The 23,182-nt window shown below is 44.4% G+C and overlaps 1 protein-coding gene across 9 annotated transcripts in view; it reads left to right on the plus strand.

Annotated features, from left to right (window-relative positions):
• The first annotated feature begins 7,003 nt into the window (after positions 1 to 7,003).
• Btrc (beta-transducin repeat containing E3 ubiquitin protein ligase) overlaps positions 7,004 to 23,182 on the plus strand; it is a 183,530-nt gene continuing 167,351 nt past the window's right edge. For 3 of the 9 annotated variants that reach the window (XM_037207325.1, XM_037207328.1, XM_037207333.1), the window contains exon 1: positions 7,004 to 7,383. In XM_037207325.1, coding sequence (XP_037063220.1) covers positions 7,336 to 7,383 — 48 coding nt within the window. In that variant the 5' untranslated portion in view covers positions 7,004 to 7,335. Of the gene's footprint in view, positions 7,384 to 7,753; positions 7,771 to 23,182 lie in introns of those variants that run through there. The other 6 variants (XM_037207322.1, XM_037207321.1, XM_028891151.2 and 3 more) reach the window with 4 other exon arrangements.

The raw sequence follows: 23,182 nt of genomic DNA on the forward strand, positions 1-23,182 counted from the left end.
ATAGAAATACCCTGCCTCAACAACAGAAAGATGGGGGAGATGGCTCAGTGGGTAGAGCACTTGCAAGTGTGAGGATCTGAGTTCAGACCCCTTGAACTTACATTAAAAGAAATAATAATAAAAGAAAATAGAGGCTGGTCTGCATGGCAGTGTTACTTGTAATGTAACTCTAATGTTTGGTAGGTGGAAATGGAATTCCTCAGTTAAGCTGGGTAGCTAGACAAGAATCACTGAGCTCCAGGTTCAGCAAGAGACCCTGCCTCAGTGGAGAGCTAATGGAGGAGGACTCCACCTGATGCTGCTCTCTGTACACTCACACACTTGTGTCCCCACACATGGCTGCATACGCCATACATACATACATACATAATACATACATACATATACATATGTATGTATCTATATAGGGGGAGGAGGGGTTTAGAGAGACAACTCAGTTGGTAAAATGCTCACTGGGCAAACTTGAGGACCTGGACTTGAGCCCCAGCACCCCCATGAAAAAGCCAGGCATGGTGTGCACGCCAATATTCCCAGTGCCGGGGAAGTGGAGACTCACAGATCCCTAGGGCTTGCTGGCTAGCCAGCCTAGCCTACTCAACGGGGTCTAAGCCAGTGAGAGTTCCTGTGTCACAGATCGAGACAACGCCTGAGGATGCACACTGCTCATTACTCTCGTCTCCTCACATGTATATGCACACATACAAGCACCAAAAGTGAACACATATAAACAAAACAAAACAACAAAAGGGTTGAGGATGTAGCTCAGTTGGTAGAGTGCTTGCTTAGCATGCACGAAGCCCTGGGTTCGGTTCCCAGCACCTCGTGAAAAGGGTATAGTGGCAAATATCTGTAAACTCAACACCTGGTAGGTAGAAGTTCAAGGTCATTGTTGGGTACATGCCAAGTTGGAGACCCTGTGTCACACACACACACACACACACACACACACACACACACACACACACACAGTTCAGAGATACAGTGCCCGCATCACTACTCTGCCCCATGAAGTGACCTATGACATTGAATTCACGAACTACCTCACTGCAAAAGGCACAATCATAACAACACTATTGACATCTGTGCCAGAGAATGACAAAATCCCCCAAGGCAGTATTATTTAACTTTGGTCACTTTCTCTGGAGGAGAGTGACAATTTTAAGGAGGTGATACCATGCCTTTCTACACAGGGAAGCGGATGTGTGTGGGAGAGAGCTTGGCTTGCGGGAAGCTGCTTTGGTTCCTGATTACCATTTTGCAGAACTTTAATCTAGAATCTCTGGTTGTCTTAAAGGACATGCCATCACCCAGAGTTGACAGTGTGCTACTACTATATACCAGCTCCTCATCACTTGTGCCTGAAGAGAGCCAGAATGTGTGGCTGCTTTTATGCTGGTCTGCAGTGCCCTTCTTTGGGGTGTGAGGCCCTCCTTCCCCATTAGGTACACCTTCTCTGGCCTCGCCTCTCCCCCGTCCCCACGATCCAGAGGCTGACTTCATTCTGCATTTTTCTCATCACTGCATGAATACACCTACGTTACATTCGGCTTCCTGGGCCCTGGACCACTTGCACTGACTACCCCAATCGATTATCTAGAGCTGAGTCACTGCCGAGGATGAAGGCTGGTGCCTGTAACCTCAGGCTTGGGACGATGGACACCGAGGCCTGCTTTGAGTCCGAGGCCTGCCTGGATTTTACAGCACGTTCCATGTTAGTTCTGGGCTACGGAGTGAAATCCTGTCTCAAGACCAAAACTGCTGCTTCTGTGTACCAGGAATCTCCCTTCACCTCGGGTGAGGACATCTGGTTCTGGGTCAATCAGAACAGTTTACATCAGCGCAAAGACTCCCTACCCTGCTGAGTGTCGTCCAAAATCCTCTTGTTATCTGCCCTGCCCAACCCCCAAGCCTGCCTCCAGCCTTGGCAGTTTGATCCCCAATAAACCTTTCTTTCTACCATGGGGTGTTTAGGTGGTTTCACTTCAAACTCGATTGTAGAGGTCATGTTGGGCTACATGAGACTCTGTCTAAAAAAAAAATAATCATCATCATCATCATCAAACATTTTGAAAGAGGATGGGAGCCAGGTGGTGGTGGTGGCGCACGCCTTTAATCCCAGCACGCAGGAGGCAGAGGCAGGCAGATCTTTGAGTTCGAGGCCAGCCTGGTCTACAGAGTGAGTTCCAGGACTGCCAGGCCTACACAGAGAAACCCTGTCTGTTGAGGTGGGGGTAGGGGCGAGGGGGTGGGGAGAAAGAGGATCAGAAAGGTTTGGCTAATTACAACCCATTAGCCAATGAAAGTATGAACTAGAAATAGATCTCTTGTTCTTTTATCCAGTTTGAGGGAGTGAAGTTAGGGACTGACATATACTAAGAACTAGTCTTCTCAGGTCTCTTAACTCCAATCCAAAGAATTTGCCTAAACTGGTTGGATGCGAGGGGCAACATCAAGGCAAGTCTCTTGTCCGGGCTTTGTGTTTTAACACCTGTGATTACAGCATTTATGAGGTGAGACAGGAAGATTTCCAGTTTTGTCAGATGGGGTTAAATAGCAAGAATTTGTCTCAAACAAGAAAGAAAGTGTTAATCCCAAAGATGTGAGGGGAAAGACCACCGACCCAAATCAGCATGGCCAAATTAATTAAAACAAGCTTTTTTACTCCTGTACATGGGCTGCCCCCTCCTAAGGTGGGATTCAAGAGGTCAGCATTGGACTTGGGGAAGATAAGGTTTTTATAGTTCAGGGGTAGGGACCTTCCAAAAGGTGGGATTTGGCAGGAAAATGTAGGTAGGGTTAGAGAAGTAGGTCATAACAAGGTAGTCATAACAACAGGTGGTTATAATAACCTAAGGTAGAATTGCAAGATGGTCCTAACAACTTTTTGAAACATAAACATGGTAGTCATTTCCTGGAACAGGCAGTACAGAACCATTTCTAGTTAAGGTTACAGGTGAGGCATAGCCCAATCCTTGAGAAACAGGTTTAATTATAACAGGAATGAATCTAGTTCATTTTTATTATAAGATGACTTTTAAGCCTAAGATGGAGGTAGGCTGGTTCATCAAAAGGTTCTTTTTTTTTTTTTTTCCTTTCTTTTTTTTGTTTTGTTTTGAGACAGGGTTTCTTCTGTGTAGTTTTGGTGCCTGTCCTGGATCTTGCTCTGTAGACCAGGCTGGCCTCGAACTCATAAGAGATCCGCCTGGCTCTGCTTCCCAAGTGCTGGGATTAAAGGCGTGAGCCACCACCGCCCTGCAGTATCAAAAGGTTCTTAATTTGAATTTCTCAGTTTAATCATGAGAGGTGATTTTTGGTTTTGTTTGCTTTTGAAACAATGCCAAGTAGTTCAGGCTACTCTCTAGCTCCTCATCCTCCTCTGCCTCTGGGGTGCTCGGGTTAAAAGCATGCACCTCCAAACCTAGTTGTAAGTAGCCAGTTTTAACAAAGATAAGCCTTTCAATGGCCAGTCCCTGAAAGTTTCCTTTGGATCAGTATGCATGCAAGTACTTTAGCAAGTGGAGCCTCTAAATATAAACCTCTTTGTTCTACCAACTCTTATCTCTATCTGACTGGACAGAGAAGGCTGTAGACGTGTGTTACAATGCCTGTTTGATTAGAAATTATTAATGTAAAACTTCTAGTGCCTGGCATAAAATCTAATAAAGTGATGGTGGCAGCAACTGCTGCTGCTGTTACTACTTTTGTTTTTGTTTTTCAAGATAGGGTTTCTCTGTGTAGTCCTGGCTGTCCTGGAATTCATTCTGTAGACCAGGCTGGCCTTGAGCTCCCAGATCTGCCTGCCTCTGGCTCCTGAGTGCTGGGATTAAAGAAATGTGGCACCACTGCCCAGCAATGTTAAAACTTTTTAAAAGATACTCATTTTGTGGCTTTGGCTGGCCTGGAACTCAACTCTTCAGATCAGGCTGATCTTGAACTTTGCACCATAACTGCAGGCTAAATGGTCTTAGTTTAAGCTACAGAGTTATGTATATTTGACTTCTGTCAAAACTAAGCTGGCCTAGTGAGGTGGTTCAGTGGGCAAAGGCATTTGCCACCAAGCCTAATTACCTAACTTTGATCCCCGAGACTCACATTGCAGTAGAAGAGAACTAACTTTTTGTTGTTGTTTGTTTTTTTGAGACAAGGTCTCACTATGTAGCTCTGGCTGTCCCGGAACTCTCTATGTAGATCAGGCTGGCCTTGAACTCACAGAGATTCAGTTGCAATTTTTGCAAGCTGTCCCCAGACCTCTACAAGCATGACTATGTTCACTCACACATACACAAAATAAATAAAAGTTAAAACAAAAAACAAAACAGAGTCAACCAACCAACCAACCAACCAACCAATAACCACAGATGATAGTTGTGTTATACCTAAGTGTTCTTCTCTCTTGGCCTCCTTCCCACCTATGATGGTTATAGAACATAGGCTCATAAGTGAAGATCTATTCCAGCGGAGGCACAGTTGTCGAAAAACAAAGTAAGACCCCAAGCCCTTCCATTGCTCATTCTAGTCCTTCCAAACTGCTTAGGCTTTCTTTGGTAACTGTATCATACTATTCCCTGAGGCCCTTGAAAACTTCCAGAAAATTTTAATTTATTAAATTGAACACTTATGCATCTGTGTGTGGACACATGCACCTGAGGACTGCCTTCCACAGAAGCCAGAAGAGGGTATCAGATTTCCCAGAGCTGGAGTTACAGGCAATTTTAAGCCCCTTGACTCTGGTGCTGGGACATGAACTCATATCCTCTGGAAGAATAGTGTTTTTAACCTCTGATCCATTGTACCACTAGGAAATTTTCCTAATAAACAAGTTCTAATTCTCCATTTTGCTTCTTTTTCTCCTCCTCCTTCTTCCTTTTGCTCCCCCCCACACACACTTTTTTTTTTTTTTTTTTTTTTTTTGGAGACAGGATTTCTTTGTGCAGCCCTGGCTGTCCTGGAACTCACTTTGTAGACCAGGTTGGCCTCGAACTCACAGAGATCCGCCTGCCTCTGCCTCCCGAGTGCTGGGAATGAAGGCGTGCGCCACCATGCCTGGGCTCATTTTGCACTTCTATATACCCTTTTAATTTTTTAAAATTTCAGAGTCACTTTTTATTAGCTGCATGCCTCTTGTCCATCAGGTATCATGTTGAGTTCTAGGGGCACACAGACCACTAGGATCAGTATCAACATACTAGGAATGGAAGAGCCATGAGCTGCAAGGGAAGAGACTGGGTTTACTCCAGTACTGATGAGTCTTCTCTGTTTGTTTGTTTTTTTAATTATTTAAAACTTAGCACACAAAATAGCAAGCTTCTTTACAGCATTTTCATACTTCTATGTCCTCATTCTTTGTGATAATTCAACATTTTTATGTGTGTGTTTGGGGGCAGGCAGGGTCTCTTTATGTAGCCCTGGCTGTTTTGGAACTCAGAGATCTGCTTACATCTGCCTCTCAAGTGCTGGGTTCAAAGGCTTGCACTGCTATGCCTAGCCAAACAGGACCATTTTATTTATCTATTTGTTTATTTGAGACAATCGGTTTTGTAGCTCTGGCTGTCTTTGAACTCAATGTATAGAACAGGCTAGCCTTGAACACACAGAGATCCTCTTGCCTCTGCCTCCCAAGTGTTGGGATTAGAGTTATGTGCCACCATGCCTGACCTGATTCTTCTTCTTCTTCTTCTTCTTCTCCTCCTCCTCCTCCTCCTCCTCCTCCTCCTTCTTTCTCTTCTTCCTCCTCCTTCGAGTTGACATCTGCACAGTTGTATACTTACTATTTGTTGAAAGAAAACATAAAATAGTTTATAATAGAGGGGTTGGAGATGCAGCTGAGTGACAGAATACTTGGGTAATATGCGAGAGGTCCTAGAAGGTCCTTTGCAGGAAAAGTTTCTATCTTTCTCTTTTTGTTTGGCACAGGTCTAGCTTTGGTTGTCCTAGAACTTACAACGTAGACCTCAAAGTGCATCGATCCTCTTGCCTCCTGAGGAGGGCTGGGACGGTTAGCTCATTGGCTTTCTTTTTGTTTCCAGAAGCAAAAAGGTAGTTTCCTAATTTGCCTATTTTAAAAATTCAGATATTTTGTACAATTTTATCAGAATCTGGCTTTTTTTGTTTTGTTTTTGTTTTTCAAGACAGGGTTTCTCTATGTAGCTTTGTGCCTTTCCTGGAACTCACTTGGTAGCCCAAGCTGGCCTCGAACTCACAAAGATCCGCCTGCCTCTGTCTCCCAAGTGCTGGAATTAAAGGCGTGTGCCACCACCGCCCGGCCCAGAATCTGGCTTTTAGGACAAACCTAATGATCTTTTTTTTTTTTTCCTTTCAGAGGTACACTCAGTTTTCTCTGCAAGAGTAGCAAGTGCTCTTAGCCACTGAGTCCCTCCCCATACCCAGCTTTTTATGTGGGTGTTGGGGACTTCAAGTTAGGACTTTGATCTTTCATGGTAAACATCCTTACCCACTGAGCCACCTCCCCACCCATTTTGTCCTTTTCAAGGCCAAAAAAACTTATAGACTTCACTTGTTTGATGGTCTTTGTATTTCATTGACTCAACACAGGACTTAGACCTCAGGGTTAGTAATGGCAGCCCATCCTTTCTGAGCGCTAAACTCAAGAATTTCCTGGACCGAGTTCTATCTGCCCCTGACTTGCTCTGGGGGAGAAAAGGCTCTTCAGAAATGAGAGGCAATAGCTTAGGAGGACTTTGAAATCTTGCAATGGTGTTTTTGCTGCTTCCACATGCACACTGGGCTCAGAGTCCCTAGGTCTAAGTCTTTCTTCAGACGCCCGACGTCTGAAATTTAGGAGGGTCCAGTTCTCCAAAATCGCAATTAGGGCGGCCCAAACACCCTGAGTTCTTTCAGTTTTCCTCGTGTTTGGAATACAGATGAAGCACTAGTCGCCATCTTGCTATCAAATGCCAGACCAGCAGCCACTGGCGTCGTTCGGTAACCACGGCGACACTCCGACTTCGCCCTCTTAAAGGCTGGAAACTACAATTCCCGTCAGCCGACTTCCCCTCCTGGCTCTCGAGTGCTCTAGATTCGGCTCGCACACAGCCGCAACTCCACGCAGCGACCCGCGGGAGTTGCTGTTCGCCGCGTGTTCTCGCCTCTTGCCGCACGAGCCTCCAGAACTACAAGTCCCGTGAGGAGGCGGAGTGCGCACGCGCCGAGCCGCGAGTCCGCCTCAGCCCCCTCCGCCCCCCCCCCCCGCCCGTGCCAGGAGGTAAGAGAGGGCGGGGGAAGGAAGAGGAGGCGGGATCCGGGCGCTGCGTTGGCTGCGGCCTGGCACGAAAGGGGCGGCCCCGGCGGAGAGCAGACCCAGTAGCCCGGGCGATTATGGACCCGGCAGAGGCGGTGCTGCAGGAGAAAGCGCTCAAGTTTATGGTGAGGAGGTGGTGCGGGCTGGGGAATGGTGGAGGCGGCGGCGTTGGTGCGTCGCCGAGCTCAGGCCTGGGTCGCCCGCTCACCGCGGGAGGGGGCAGCGGGACCCGGGGCCGAGGCCGGTGGCGAGGCGCAGGGAGGGACGGGACTGGAGCTCGGGGGAGAGGGCAGGGGGGTGCAGAGGGGACCCTGGGGTGGGGGCAGCAGCTCCGCCATCTTGTGGAAGAGAGGCCAAGTGACAGTGGGAGCTCCTTCGAGGTGGGGGCTGCTGGCGGCGCGCGGGGCCCGGGAGGGAAAGGGGCGTGGGGACAGTTACTGAAGAGCGGAGGAGCCAGGGTGGAGAGACGCCTGTGGACACTGGCAGGGGCCTTCCCGGTGTCAGGGTTACGGGTAAGGCCTGGGAGAGGAGGTGCACTCTGGCTGGAGTGGGGGCAATAGTGAGGAGCCCAGGGTGATGGCAAGGCGGAGACACTGGGGGCAGGGGAAACTGGGCAGGGCTGGGCACTGATGGGAGGGAGGGAAAAGCCCAGGCTGGGGGAGGCAAGTAGTTTTGTAGAATGAGCTGGGAAGAGAGCCTTTGGCTAAGGGTGGAATCCCAGTTGGCCAAACTCACGTTGCCAAACTCTGGAGGAGAAGAGGCCTTATTTAGGAAGATAAGGACTCAGACCTAGGGCTATGGTGACGGCCCCGGGGGGAGAAAGGCAGTGTTGACTGTGAGCCAGAATTACAAATACCAAAAAGGAGATACTCGTTCTGCCTTGCAGGGGAGGCCAAATTATTTGTAGTAAGGGCAAGGTGATGAAAGAAATGTAGGTACAGGTAAATGGGGACACATTTAGTAACCAATAGGAGAAAGCAAAACAAAACTTAGGCCTTAAGCGGTGAGGTAGTAAAATGTGGAGGCCAGGTGCTGTTTTACTTTCTGGGAGTGGAAAGACCTTGGAGAAATGATAAGAGCTGTTAGAAATTCTAGAGAGGGTAAGGAAGGAGGTAGGAAATAAGTCAGGCTTAGTGGTTACCCTTGAGTTTTAGGCTGAAGCCCAGTGTGGGGATTGCATTTTGAAGGTATGTTTAAACCCCTTGGACCCTGTTTCTTTAACTTTGTATGGGGCTTTTTCTTTGCTGTGCTTGTGTTTAGCAACCTCGGTTAGGTTGATATTTGATGCTTTTAATCTGATGCTTCTTGTATATCCTAGGTGTAAACCAGTCTCTGGTTACATTGAAAGACGATGGGATGCCTAGATTTTTTAGCTTAACAGGTGGTTTTAGGGACTTTGGTGTTATTTGCAATTACATCTTGGTTTTTCAGAAGTAATTGTAACTCATCATTCCAAATAGCATTTTTTTAATAGTTGTTTCATCTTTGCCTAAAATGCCACAACAAATTAAACATAGACACTGACTCTGTTAAAACTAGGTTTTAAATTGTCCCATTCATATTTATAGAAGCTGGTCAAATTTAAGTGTTTATTTTGGGGGCTGGAGAGACGGCTCAACAGTCCAGAGCATTGCTGCTCTCCCGGAGGATGAAGGCTTCATTCCCAGCACCCACATGGTGGCTCACGGTGGTTTGTAACTCTAGTCCCAAGGGATCCACCACCCTTCGGTGAGCAGAAGGCTCACAAGTGGTGCATAGACATACATGCAGACAAAACATTCATACACTTAAAATTGAAGGTATTAGTACCTTCAAAAACACCTAAAGTTTGTCATTAACAAAATTCTATTTTGCCTAAAGGTGTTTCTTGAACTTGTGTCTTGTGTTGACATTATAAAATGTTAAGAGCTCCTTCGGCCTGGGCATGGTGGCTTACACTTTATAATCGAGGACTTACGAAGCTGAAGCAATGTGGGCGAGGTGGCGCACGCTTTTAATCCCATCACGCCGGAGGCAGAGCGACAAGGTAGATCTCAGTTCAAGGCCAGCCTGGTCTACAGAGTGAGTTCTAGGTCAGGCATAGTGAGACCCCCCTAAAAAAAAAGAAGGAAGAGGAAGAGGAGGAGGAGAAGAAGAAGAAGGGCTTGGGGATTTAGCCAGTGGTAGAGCACTTGCCTAGCAAGCAAGGCCCTGGGTTTGGTTCTCAGCTCTGAAAAAAAAAAAAAAAAAAAAAAAAGAAGAAGAAGAAAAGAGGAGGAGGAGGAGAAAGTGAGGCAGGAGTATTGCCATGAGTTTAAGGCCAGCTGGGGTACAGAATTAGACCCTGTTTCAAAAGACCGTAAACAAGCAAACTAGAAAGCTGAGTGTGGTGGTGTATGTCTGTAATCCTAGCCTTTGAGATATGGAGGCAGAAGGATCTGGAGTTGAAGACCAGCAGTTAAAGGCAGCCTGGGCTACATGAGACTGTTTACAAACCAGCAAGCATATCAGCAAAGAGACCTTGGAATTTTGGGGGTGAGAATGGAAGTAAGTCAAAGTTGCTTACTTACAAGCCAGTTTCAATACGGAAGTCAGAAAAGTGATCAGCACAAAGCTGACACTTAGATATATGGAATAATGTTTGGAATAATGGGACTTGGATATCATAAAGAGACATTATGAGATCATCCTTTTTAACTCCCCTGTAAGTCTCAGCCTAGGAATGTTCCGAACTACTGTACCTCTGCTTTGTGCTAGGGAGTTAGGTGTGGAGAATGGCCTCCTGATTGAGTCAGGAGCACTTGAAGGTAGTCAAGTAATAGCTTGCAGCTTTGAGGGCACCACACGTTATTAAATGTTGAGTCAGCCACTGGGAGAAGCCAATTTTTTCCTTTAATTTTAGTTACTTTCCTTTTTGACCTTGCTATTGTGGCTGCTTTTTGAGAAAAGGCCAACTGGAAGAGAGTTGCTAAGAGCAACACCTCAATAAGAGAAGCAGAGAACGGAGACTTACTGTCCTCTTTCAGCTCAGCCACAGCCTTAGTATGAATCTGAGTAAGTCTTGACTTTCCCTTGGTGCCATTTACCCTATGATAACATGTCTGCCTGTTTAGACTCAAGATGGAGAAGGTATTTTATTTGATTGTGCATCAAGTAATTAATGCATAGTACAAAGTGGAAGGGCTATTCTTTTAGTCAAACTGAATTGTTTTGGTGTTTCTCCTCAGTTGCTAATAACAGCTTTGGTACAGTTTTTTTTTTTTTTTTTTTTTTTTTTTTTTTTTTTAATACAGGGTCTCTCTGTATCCTTGGCTGTCTTGGAACTCTATGTAGACCAGGCTGGCCTTGAACTCACAGAGATCCGCCTGCCTCTGCCTCCTGAGTGCAGGAATTAAAGGTGTACACCCACATCCAGCTTCAGTTTAAAGAATTTTATGTAAAATTGTTGATAATGTCAACGTGGAATGGAATACTGTCATGAATTTAATTATCACATTTACTGTTATTAATGCTACTACTAATTTCAAGTAGACCATTCATACATGGTTTAGACTTAAAGCTTGCCCTAGGATACTTTGAAAAAGTAGTGTAAACTGATTAACTTCTGAAAGCAGATAGGTGAGAAGAAAGCAGTAGTTTGTATGAAACAGTCTGTGCTGATGTCTCATCTAGCTTTAGCAGGTTCTTAGGAACCTTTCTTTGGCCAGTAAAAGTATAAAACTCCAGAAATGATAAGGACTGGAAGAGAGCCTGAGCTGCAAAGTGAAAATGATGGACAGGAGCTACGCCACATGGACATTGAGGACTGTGTGGGGGAATAAAAAGATATACTAAGGAATAAATTGGTGCTTAGTTTAAAAAATCGGATAAACGGATTCTTTTCCAGCCAGTCCCAAGATCAAGTGGGTAAAAATAATTTTAAGACATTTTGTTTTAAATAAAGAGACAGTAACCAAAATAGCACAAAAAGGCAGACATTGCTGAATATGACACATACCTGTATTCCTTACATGTCGGAGGCAGAGACATCATGAGGTTGAGGCTAGGCTTATAGTTCAGATAGGGCTCAAAGCCTGCTTTTCCCTGTACAAACCTTAAGTATGGTGGCTTGTGCTCCAAGGAGGAGTATTGCAGGAAATAGGAGATCGAAACTGCCCACTCCTCTTGTGCTAGATTTGAAGTTCAAGATAAGAAAACATAAAAAAAGAAAGCTTAATAATGTCACTATGGTTGAGTCCAGTCAAGGCTAATCTGAAATCAGGGCTGGTGGGGATGGGGAGTGGACTTCTACCTGTTGATGTGAAGACTAGCATCAATGAACAGGAAGGAAAGAATTCCTGGGGGCTATCTTCTGCCATCTGCTGCCTTAAATGCTATTCTAGGTGGTTGTCCAGGCTCCATGTGCTGAGGGGATCAGCTGAGTTTATGGATAATAATACAGAATCCTTGGGAGGAGTCTCTGCTTGAAATGAACTTCTCAAGAAGCTAGGAGGCTCTCCTGCATCAGTTGCTGCAAAGATAATGTAGTAGGAACGATACTGGATAGGATTTAGTAGCCTTATTTTGAGTGTGTGCCTGAGATCAGCCCACGCCGTCAGTCCTCAGGAGCTATCCATCTTGTTTTTTGAATTGAGTCTTTCTCTGGAGCATGGGGCTCACCTAGCCTAGTAGGTGAGGGTGAGTGGCTTTGGGGGTGGGTGGGGGAGGGGAACCCTTCTGGTGCCACCTCCCCAGTCCTGAGATTCCAAGCTTGAACTGAACCACCGTGCCCACTCCTCAGGCCTACACCGCAGCCACTGTTACCACTGAGCTGTCTTCCTAGCCTGGCCTTTCTTTACTTACTTGAGAAAGAGATTTTTAAAACATCTAAAGATAAATTGTATTTGGGTTTTTGTTTTGTTTGAGACAGGTGCTTGCTGTCTTGCTCAGGTGGCCTGGAACTCACAATACAGCTCAGGCTGGCCTTAAGCCCAAGTGACCTTCCTTGCCTCCACTTCCGGAGAGTTGGTATTATATTGTGTGCTACCATGCATGCCAAATAAATCTCCATTTTTTTTTTTTTTTCTGGTGTTTTTTGAGACAGGGTTTCTCTGTGTAGCCCTGGCTGTCCTGGAACTTGCTCTGTAGACCAGGCTGGCCTCGAACTCAGAGATTCACCTGCCTCTGCCTCTGAGTGCTGGGATCAAAAGTGTGCACTACCACCACCCGGCAAATCTCAAGAATTTCTACAATGGATTTTCTTTAAATTGGTGAAATTAATTGCTGACTGAGTGGTTTACATTTGAAACCAGCTCTGTTTGGCAGTTTCTCTCCATCTGTTTCCTATTATGGCTTATTTGTTTACTGAGACAGGATCTCCATGTATTGTCTAAATGTTCTCAAGTTCTTGGACTCAAGTGATCCTGCTTCAGTGTCTTAGATGGAGCTTTAGGCATTTGGGACCTTGCCTACCTTCAGGATATGAAATTATAACATTTTTTTTTGTTTGTTTGACAGAATTTCTTGTAATCCAGGCTGTCCTTGAGCTGTCTTTGTAGACCAGGATGACCTTGAATTGGTCTTTTTTCTTTTTTTAAATATTTATTATTCTATGTGTTTTTCATATCATGGATCTTGATCCTATTCATTCCCCATCCCTTCACATCTGCCCTTCGCTCCTGCACCCCTCCCAAATAAAATAAAATTCAAGAAAAAAAAAAGGAAAAAAATAAAATGAGTAAAATTTTAAAAAAAAGGGGGGTGGGGTGCGGGGAAAGGAATTAATCCTAGTACTTGGGAAGCAGGGGCAGGCTGATCTCAGTGAGTTTGAGGCCAGCCTGGTCTACAAAGTGAGTTCCAGGACAGCCAGGACTGTTACACAGAGAAACCCTGTCTGGAAAAACAAAAACAAAAAACAAAACAAAACAACTCATCTTGGAAGCTGCAGTGTGACCCAACAAGTCACATGAATTGACCTTTTTTGCCTACACTTTTCAAATGCTGCGATTACATAAGATCACCACATTTGTTGTTTAATGATAATTCTTTTTGCTAATTTCCTAAGTTTGTGTTTGTAATAGACGTTTATAATAAATTAGTGAAAGTGAATTATTAAGTCACACTTGGTGGTTCAGGCTGGTGTTAATGTAGGTTTTCAGGAAGCTGAGGCAGGAGAATCTAAGATAGGAGGACAGTTTGGATTACAGAGTGAGTTCAGGCCAGTGTAGGGAACTTAGATCTTGTCTCAAAATAAAAACTCCAAAGTTGGGTTGCATGGAGCACTTGTCTAACATGTCAGGTCCTGAGTTTACTCACTGGTGCCTGAAGACAGTGAAGAGAAAAAAGTGAGTTATTAAATATAAAATAAAAATGTTATTTTGAGCTGGGCAGTGAGAGCCAGGCAGATCTGTGAGTTTAAGGCCAGCCTGGTCTACAGAGCGAGATCCAGAACAGGCACCAAAACTACACAGAGAAACCCTGTCTCGAACAACACCCTCACCCCCAAATGTTATTTTGAATAGTTATTAGGAATTTTTTTTATTGCCAAATCATTCAACTTTCAGAAGAGACCACTTGTCAGTTCTGTGTTTAACTGAAGGGAAGAGTCTTTTTCTGCTAAAGGGAGACAGGACATTATGCAAAATCTTGGTCATATGTGAATAAAACCTTTTTGTCAGTAGTGCTCCAGCAAAAGTCTGAGTATGAAGAAGGAAATATCTTTGTGCTTTGGGATATGGCTCAAGGCAGATAGCTTGCTTAGCATGTAGAAAGCTCTGGGTTTGATACCTAACTCTGTAAAAACAACAACAGATCCCCTAACGTCTTTGTGATACTAAAGTACTTTACAATCTTACCAGTTTTCTAGGGATACTGTATTTAGCACAGAAGTCCTTTTTACATATGAGAATCTGTTGAAGGTGAAATAGAAAATGTTTACTGAAGTTTAACAACTAAGTTTAACTAATAGCTAAGTCAGTGAAAAGAAATCTAAAAACTAGAGCTGAGTCCCCAGGACCCAAACAAGACTTCTTTATCCTTAACAGGTTTTGGCATCCTAAATCAGGCAGTGGAGGCTCCGAAGTCTGTGAGAAAGGTGCCAACCAGTTTTCTCTGCTGGCCACCCTGTACTTTTGGGATCTCTGGGTAGAGGAGCCTGATGCATATTCCCTTTAACTTCACAAAGCCCAGTAGAGAACATCTTTACACATGACTCAGATAACAAAAGTAACATAGGTAATTGAATTCATGTTGAACTAAGAATATGGTTGATCTCTGAGGCACTATCATCTTAGTATATTATTTCACTTCATTCTCCCAGTGAGGCAGATTCAATACTATTATTTCTGTCATTTTTCATAAAAGGAAACTGATTCCAAAGAGATTAAATAACTTGTTCAAAGTTACTGTGATGACAAGGAATCCAAGATCAAATCTAGGCAACCTGACTCAGAGATCCTCACAGTGTACTCGTGTGTGCGCATGCATGTGTGCAGAGGCCAGAGGAGGACAATTATCATTCTTTACCTTCTTCCTGTTAAACGGTCTCTTTGAACCTAGAGCTTGCCATTTTTCATTTAGGCTGTCAGTCCAAGTCCAAACAATTCTCTTACCTCTGTCCTACCCCAGAACTGGGATTCTGAGTTGGTATAGCCATGCCTGACTGGAGTTACCGGCAGTTGTGAGCTGTCCCGTGCCTGGGAACCAAATTCTTGTCCTCTATGAGAGCAGTACCCATCCCCGACCCCCCATAGACTGAGTCTTGACGTTTATTACTTTAAAAAGCTCCATATTTATTTCCCTTTCTGACTCTTTGCTTGTGCCCTCAACACTTTCACAGCACTTTTCTGCTCCTCAGTAAGGAAAGCCCCTTGATCCTGTCATGGACACAGCACACATAGGCCCTGCTGACCGCTTGTTTTAGACAATCTCATAAGAACTTTAGGTCTTACAGCAGGAACCCCTAGAAGTCTGCTTGGGCACACACTGCATGCAGATTTTGGTGCTTTGCCAACCCTCTTGGTATAAAGGTAGACAATCCTATTGACAAGACTTCAAGACAGTCTAGTTTTGTTAGAGGTGGTATTATAGGAAAACCTACTATGGACTGTCTGAGTGCCTCTAAGCACCTTTCCCAGAAGAACACTGTACATGCTCTTAACCATTGAACCATCTCCTCTAGCCCACTTTGCATGTTTTCTTGTTGGTTAGGTGGTAGCCTGAGTGGAATAATTACTATCTGGACTTACAGGCGTGTTTTCTGATCATTTGAGTTACCAATGAGAATCTGAAACATTACAGTTGACGCAGTGTCTGTCATATTAGCACTTGCTATGATTCATTTTCTTTTGAAACAGGGTCTTGTGTATCTCAGGATAGCTTTAGACTTGCTGCCGAGGATGACCTTACAGTTCTGATCCTACTGCCTCTACCTTCTGGGTGATAGAGTCATGTAGACGAATTTCTAAGTGGTCTTATTAAATGAAAAACACGGAGCCAGATATAGGGGCGAAAGCCTTAGCAATCAGGGAAATAGGAATAACCACCAACCAACCTTACCTCTCCAGCTCTGCAGCTACCAAAAGTGAGTTACTTCCTGTCTACCCGTGCCTTTATTGCCTTGCTGTTCTGCCCTCTCATGTTCTGGCTCTTAGCCCATCTACCTCACTTCCTTGTCACTGCCTGTCTGTAAAGACCTCCAAGTCTGTGGTTGGTACTGGGATTAAAGGCGTGTGTCATCACACTTGGCTGTTCCCTAGTGTGTCATTGAACACACAGAGACCCTGCCTGCCAAGTGATCGATCAGGTTAAGGGTATGTGCTACCACTGCCTGACTCCTATGACCTCCAGGCAAACTTTATTTATTAATATACAAAAAAAAAATCACCATAGAGTCATAGGCATGTGCCACTATGCACACTTTACAAAGTACTGAGATCAAACCCAGGCTTTTGTCACCCTAGGCAAACACTCTAGCAACTACTACATCCCCAGCTCCAGTTATTGCTATTTAATAAAAAATATGTTTAACATTCAATAGATGTTACCATAAACTTGTGAGCTTTTGGGAGGGGTTCTTATTTGGTCTAGATGGGCTTAATTAGGTGACTGCATATTTTGGGATTCAGAAGGAAGAGGCAAGGACTTCCTAGAGAAAGCCCTTCTCAGTCATAACAATGGCAATGAGCTTAGTTGAACAAGTGCCTTTCAATCATGGCTTGTGTATAATAACTGCTAAGTATCATTGACTAAAGCCAGGCACATGATAGATGTAAATAAAGTGGAGGAAGGAATAATCTGCACAGTGATCTACTATATTAAGAATATGTTTCTTCCTTTTGATAATTTTTGATTGTTTTTTCTTTTTGTAATTCTTGGGGATTTAACCTAGGGCCTCATGCATGCTAGGCAAATGCTCATCATTGAATTAGAGCCCCAGCATTTTAACAGATGTATTTATTTTGTGTGTATGTGCCTGAGTGGTGTATTTATGTGCACCACTTGTTTGCAGTTCTTGTGGAGACCAAAAGAGGGTGTTGTACTCCATGGAGCTGGAGTAAAGGTAGTTGTGAGCCACCTGACATGGGTGCTGGGACGGAGTCTGAGTCCTGGAAGAGGAGAAGCAAGTTTCATCTTTGTTTGAACATTTGCCTAATATACACACATTCCTAAATCTGATCCCTCCTCTCAGCGCACCCTCTCATGCACACATACACACACACAGAGAGAGAAAGAAAAAGGAAGGGAGGGAGAAGGGGAGGAGGGAGGGAAGAATGGCAGCAGGAGCCACATGCCCAAAATCTCAGCACTTTTGAAAGGAGACTCAGGAGGATCAATAGTTCAAGGACAGCTGGGCAGTGGTAGCTCACGCCTTTAATCCCAGCACTAGGGAGGCAGAAGCAGGTAGATCTCTGAGTTCAAGGCCAGCCTGGTCTACAGAGCAAGTTCCAGGGATTCCGAATCTGTGTAGCCTTGGCTGTCCTGGAACACGAGGCAACATATAGTAACAGAAATGGGCTGAGTATAAGAGTAAGAGCTAGACAATGGCAGGCCTGAGCTAATGGCCGAGCAGTTTAAATAATGTAAGAGTCGGTGTGTTTATTTTAGAAGTGGGCTCTGGGACTGGCGGGGTTTGGTGGGAGCTGGAGAGAAATGTACCAAGCTACACCAAGCCATATCCGTTAGGTTCTCTCTTGCTCTCTCTTTTTCTCTTTAAAAAATAATTTTATGAGTATAGCAGAATATCATTAGGAATCACTTCATTGATTTTTTTTTTCCTCTGCATATATGTTATGGCTGTTAGCTTGGTGTTTTTGTGGGACTCTTAACAGTGGGAGTGGTTGTATCTCTGACTCTGGGCTGCTCTTGGGGCTCTTTTCCTCCTATTGGATTGCCTTGTTCAGCCTCGAAAGTGTAAACCTTTTTCAATTAGGTAATGTCCATCTTCACACTGAAGCAGGCAGAGATAGCCAATTCCTTTTTAAAATTTTATTTAGGTTACTAATCATTTGACTTTTAGGTAGGGGGTTTGTCCTAGACTCTCTGGCTTAGATTTCATTCATTTACAAGGGTCCTCAAATATATACAAGGGAGCCCCAGTGGGTAAAAAGCACTTGATATGTAAGGTTGATGACCTGAGTTCAGTTTCCCATCCCTGGAATCCATGTGGTGATATATTGTGTACCCTAATAAAGTTATCTGGGGATCAGAGGACAGAGCAGCCACTAGATTAAACATAGAGGCCAGTGGTGGCACACACCCTTAATCCTATCATTTGGGAAGTAGAGATCTATTTGGATCTCTGAGTTCAAGGCCACACTGGGAACAGCGGCAGGTAGTGGTGGCACATGCCTTTCTTGAATCCCAGCACTTGAGATCTCATGCCTTTGCTTGGAAAGCACACACGCCTTTAATCCCAGGAAGTGACATGGTTGGGTGGGGAACAGTGTGAGGAGGTGAACGGTATATAAGGCACACACGAGGAGTCAGTAACAAAGCAGCAGTTCAACTGAGACCCTCAGGGGTGAGGACTCAGAGGCTTTCAGTCTAAGGATTTGTGGAAACAGGATCGGCTGAGGAATTGGTGTACAAACCCATGTTAAAAATCTGGATGTGAGGCCGGGCGGTGGTGGCGCACGCCTTTAATCCCAGCACTCGGGAGGCAGAGCAGGTGGATCTCTGTGAGTTCGAGGCCAGCCTGGGCTACCAAGTGAGTTCCAGGAGAGGCACAAAGCTACACAGAGAAACCCTGTCTCGAAAAACCAAAAAAAAAAAAAATCTGGATGTGAAGAAAAAAAGTCTGGATGTGGTGGCCCTATCTGTAATTCCAGCACTCATGGTGAGGAGTACTGAGCTTGGCAGAAATGAAAGACCCTGCCTTAGCAAGATAGAAGGAGAGAAGGACTTCTGACCTCCCCATGTATACCAGGTCATGAGTGCCCACACAGACATGCACACACACACACAGAGTAATAATAAAAAAAGATTTAAAACATGTATGAGGGAGGCAGAAGAGGTTAGAATGGTGCTTCGTGAACATCCCATGTGCTTTGGCTTAGAAGATGAGGGAGAGAGCCCTGAGCTAGAGAATATGAGAGTTAGAAGCTGGAATACGGGCAGGTGAAGGCCTCTGGAATGGAATTGGATATGGCTCCAGGAACACCTGTCTTTCAGGCTACTCAGACCCATTTCAGATGTCTGCCTACAGAAGTAAGCTACTAAGTATGTGGTATTTATTATATCAGCCAATCTTTTCCAATAGAAGATAACTTAATTGGTATGCATGTGTGCACATGTGTGATTGTGTACAATTGTGCATGTGTGTGCTTTGTTGCCCAGGGTGGGCTGGAATTCATCATCTTCCTACCTTAGCCTTTTAGGTAGTTGGAATTACAGATGTGTACTACTGCATCTAGCTTCTGTTAACATTTTAAGTGAGTTTCAGTTACATGTCATTTCTTCCTGAAACATGGAGAGCGAATTGTTTCCTTATTACTAAACACTGTAATATGCATTTTCCACAAGCAAAAATATTGTATAACTCTAAACATCAAAATTTAGAAATTGGGCTGGGGAGATAGCTCGGTGGATAAAAGGCTGTCCAGAAAAAAACTAACTATCTGACTTTGGGTCTACAGAACCCACATAAAAGCCAGATGCAATAGCATGAGTATGTGTAGTCCCAGGATGCCTGGATAGGGAGATGGTAGGTAGAAATGGAATTGCCAGCCTGGTTATGGTGGTTTCAAAGAAAATGGCCCCCAAATGGAGTGGCACTATTAGGAGGTGTGGCTTTGTTGGAGGAAGTGTCACTGTGGAGGAGGACTTTGAGGTCTCATATATCCTTAAACCATGCCCAGTGTCTCAGACCACTTCTGTTGCCTGCATGTCAAGATGTAGGACTGCTCCAGCACCATGCCTGCCTGCATGCCATCATGTTTCCTGCCTTGGTAATAATGGACTAAACCTCTGAAACTGTAAGCCATCCAATTAAATGTTTTCTTTTCTTCTTCTTTTTTTTTTTTTTTTTTTTTTTTGAGATTTATTTATTATGCATACAGTGCTGTGTCTGCATGGCCAGAAGAGGGTGCCAGATCTCATTACAGATGGTTGTGAGCCACCATGTGGTTGCTAGGAATTGAACTCAGAACCTCTGGAAGAACAGTCTGTGCCATCTCTCCAGTCCCTTAAATGTTTTCTTTTAAGAGTTGCCATAGTCATGGTGTTTCTTCACAGCAATAGAAACCCTAACTAAGGTACTGGTGTTTCCAGCTGTAAACAACAAGAGACCCTATCTTGAGCAAGATGAAGGGTGAGGCCTGACACCCAGAATTGTGCTTTCAACCCCACATAAGCCATGGCGCGCGCGCGCACACACACACACACACACACACACACACACACACACACACACAGGGACACACACAGGGACACATACACGGATAAACATCATGCACATTTAAGAAGTTAGAAATGAACATGATGTAGTACAGATACAGATTTGGTCTTCAGACCTTATTCATATTCTGCCCATTCCAGTAATGGGCTTTCTAACAAAAAGTTCCAATCCAACCAAGTATGATGATACACAACTTTTGTTTTTCAAGCCAGGGTTTCTTTGTATAGCCCTGGCTGTCCTGGAACTCTGTAGATCAGGCTGGCCTCAAATTCAGAATTCCCTTGCCTTTGCCACTTTAATCCTGAGGTCTGTGACATCTAGCTTAATGGTGCACACCTTTTTTTTGGCAGGGGAATTGTTGAGACAGGGTATCTCTGTGTAGCTTTGGAGTCTGTCCTGGAACTCACTGTATAGATCAGGCTGGCCTGGAACTCACAGAGATCCATCTGCCTCTACTTCCTGAGTGCCGGGACAAAAGGTGTGGGCCACCACCGCCGGCTTGGTGCTCACCTTTCACTCCAGCCCTCAGGAGGCTAAAGCAGGAGGATGCAGGTTTGAGGTCAGAGGTCATCTTGGGGCATATCGAGTGGGTTTGAGATCATTCTGAACTACAAAGTGAGGCCCATTCCCCACCCTCTGAACAAAAAAAGACTAAGTAAAATTGTTCTCATTCTTTAGTCTCTTTCAGTCTGGAAATGATTCCTTAGCTTTTCTTTGACATGACTATGGTACTTTTGAAAGTGATGGGCTAAGCTGGGTACGGTGGTTTACACCTTTAATCCCAGCATTCAAGATGCTCAGACAAGTGAATTGTTGCAATTTTTTTTTTTTTTTTTTTTTTTTTGGTTTTTCGAGACAGGGTTTCTCTGTGTAGCTTTGCGCCTTTCCTGGAGCTCACTTGGTAGCCCAGGCTGGCCTCGAACTCACAGAGATCCGCCTGCCTATGCCTCCCGAGTGCTGGGATTAAAGGCGTGCGCCACCACCGCCCAGCTGAATTGTTGCAAATTTAAGACCAGTGTGTAATACATAATTAATTCTAGCCCAGCCTAGGCTAAAGAATGAAGTACACGCACGTACCCCTGCACCCCATTGCCATTGTCTGGAAATGTGTATGAGTGGGTACACACATAGCAACTGGAGGAGGGTGTCAGTTATTCTTCTCCATCACTGTCTTATTCTTTTGAGGTAGAATCTCTCTCTGAATCTGAGTCTCCCTTTTTTGCCTATGTTGACAGCCAGCAAGCTCCAGCAATCCTGTCTACACAGCCTGCACGGCACTAGGGCTATAGGCCCCCGTGAGACCACTTCCAGCTTGTTATGTGGGTGCAGAGATGATCCTAACTCAGGTTTTTAGGTTGTTTAGCAAGTGCTCATAACTACTGAGCCATCTCTTTAGCCTAAGACTTTTTCTTAAAAAGCAAAGAGCCAGGTAGAGTGGTATATGCCTGTAATCCCAGCATTTGGCAGGAGGACCAAGAGTTCAAGGCTAACCTTGGCTACATAGTGATTCCAGTGTGCCAGCCTATGCTACATGAGACCCCATTTCAAAACACAACACAAACCAAAACCAACAAACACCTCCCTCCAAAGAAAACAAACTGAACAAGGAAAAACTTGGTTTCAGTTACATGATCAGTGTGCTGAAGTTTCAAACATTACTCCTAATGTTGTTACAGAAGAACATTAGCTTACTGTTCCTGCCCATTGATGTATTTTCCACTAGAAGATAGAGGTAGAGCCTAGAAGGTATGCTGACAGAGTAGCCCACTCCTAATCTCATGCTAATGTCTGCATTTGTCTTTTAGAGAAGATGAGGAAGCAATTCTTAGTCCCCCAAAGTACCTATTGTCACTACTACATCTGTTGTGCCCTAGTTTCCTCCTGAGGTCTCACTTACTCCCACCAGCAGCAGCTCCAGCTTTCCTCAGGCCCCCACTCTCACACGCTCCAGCTCCTGCCTAGAACTGAGATTTGTTTTTCTATTTGTTTGTTTTGTTTTTGAGATAGCATCTCCTGTAGCTCAAGCTGGCCCTGACTTGCAGTATAGCCAAACCTGATGTGTAGCTGAGGATGACATGGAACTCCTTGGTCCTCTCCCTTCCAAATATTGAGATTATAGATTTGTACCACTACACTGGGTTTAGGACAGCTATCTTAATACTGTTAAGTTTTATAATCATGAAATAGTCATTTATTTATTTATTTATATATTTATTTTTTGAGACAAGATCTTTCTGTAGCCCTGGCTGTCCTGGAACTCCCTGTGTAGACCAGGTTGGCTTTAAATTCACAGAGGTTTCCGTGCCCCTGCCTCTGGAGTGCTGGGTTCAAAGTAGAAAGGTGTGCATCACTGTGCTCCTAGACTTTATGCAATTTCTTTATTTTCATTTGAGACATGGTCTTGGTAGTAGCTCAGGCTGGCCTCGAGCTCACTGTCCTATCTCAGCCTCCCAGATGGTGGGATTACAGGTGTGTGTCACCACACCTGGCATGCAAATACTTTTTAAAGAGTTTATGTTATGGAATGTTCATGATCTTTCAAGGATGTGTAAGGTAAACTTGAGACTTGTATATGGAGTTTCAATACGGAAAGCCATGACACTGAGGATGAGAGAAAGCCCCTGAAGTTTTTTCCGTAGTGTCTTTGGCTCTTAGTTTAAGTATTTGTGGCTCTATATGTGTTTTAAAACTCTTAAAATAGAGTTTCCATAGGTGGTCAGGTTAGCTTTGAGCTCACAGCAGTCCTGCCCCATTGTTGAGTGCTGGGATCAGGCATATGTTTCCATGCCCATTTTACAATGGTCAATATCTACCCATTTCCTGTCCTGGTCATGCAGGGCATGACCTTGGAAAACTTGCTAATTTGGGGGAACTAATTCAGAAAGTCGAGGCAGCTTTTCTCTTGAGTAATATGCTTTCTTGGCTTCCACCTCATCTCCCTTTTGTGTAACTCATCCCAAGCAGCAGTTTCTATGATAGAGAGCAAAACTAAATGATGGGTAATTAAATGTTTAGTGTTTATTTTAGTTGTTATTAGCTTGAGGTTAAGCTTGTTTAATGAGTGAAGATGG

This window comes from Peromyscus leucopus, chromosome 1 (genome assembly GCF_004664715.2).
Source record: "Peromyscus leucopus breed LL Stock chromosome 1, UCI_PerLeu_2.1, whole genome shotgun sequence".
In the NCBI taxonomy this organism is placed as follows: domain Eukaryota; kingdom Metazoa; phylum Chordata; class Mammalia; order Rodentia; family Cricetidae; genus Peromyscus; species Peromyscus leucopus.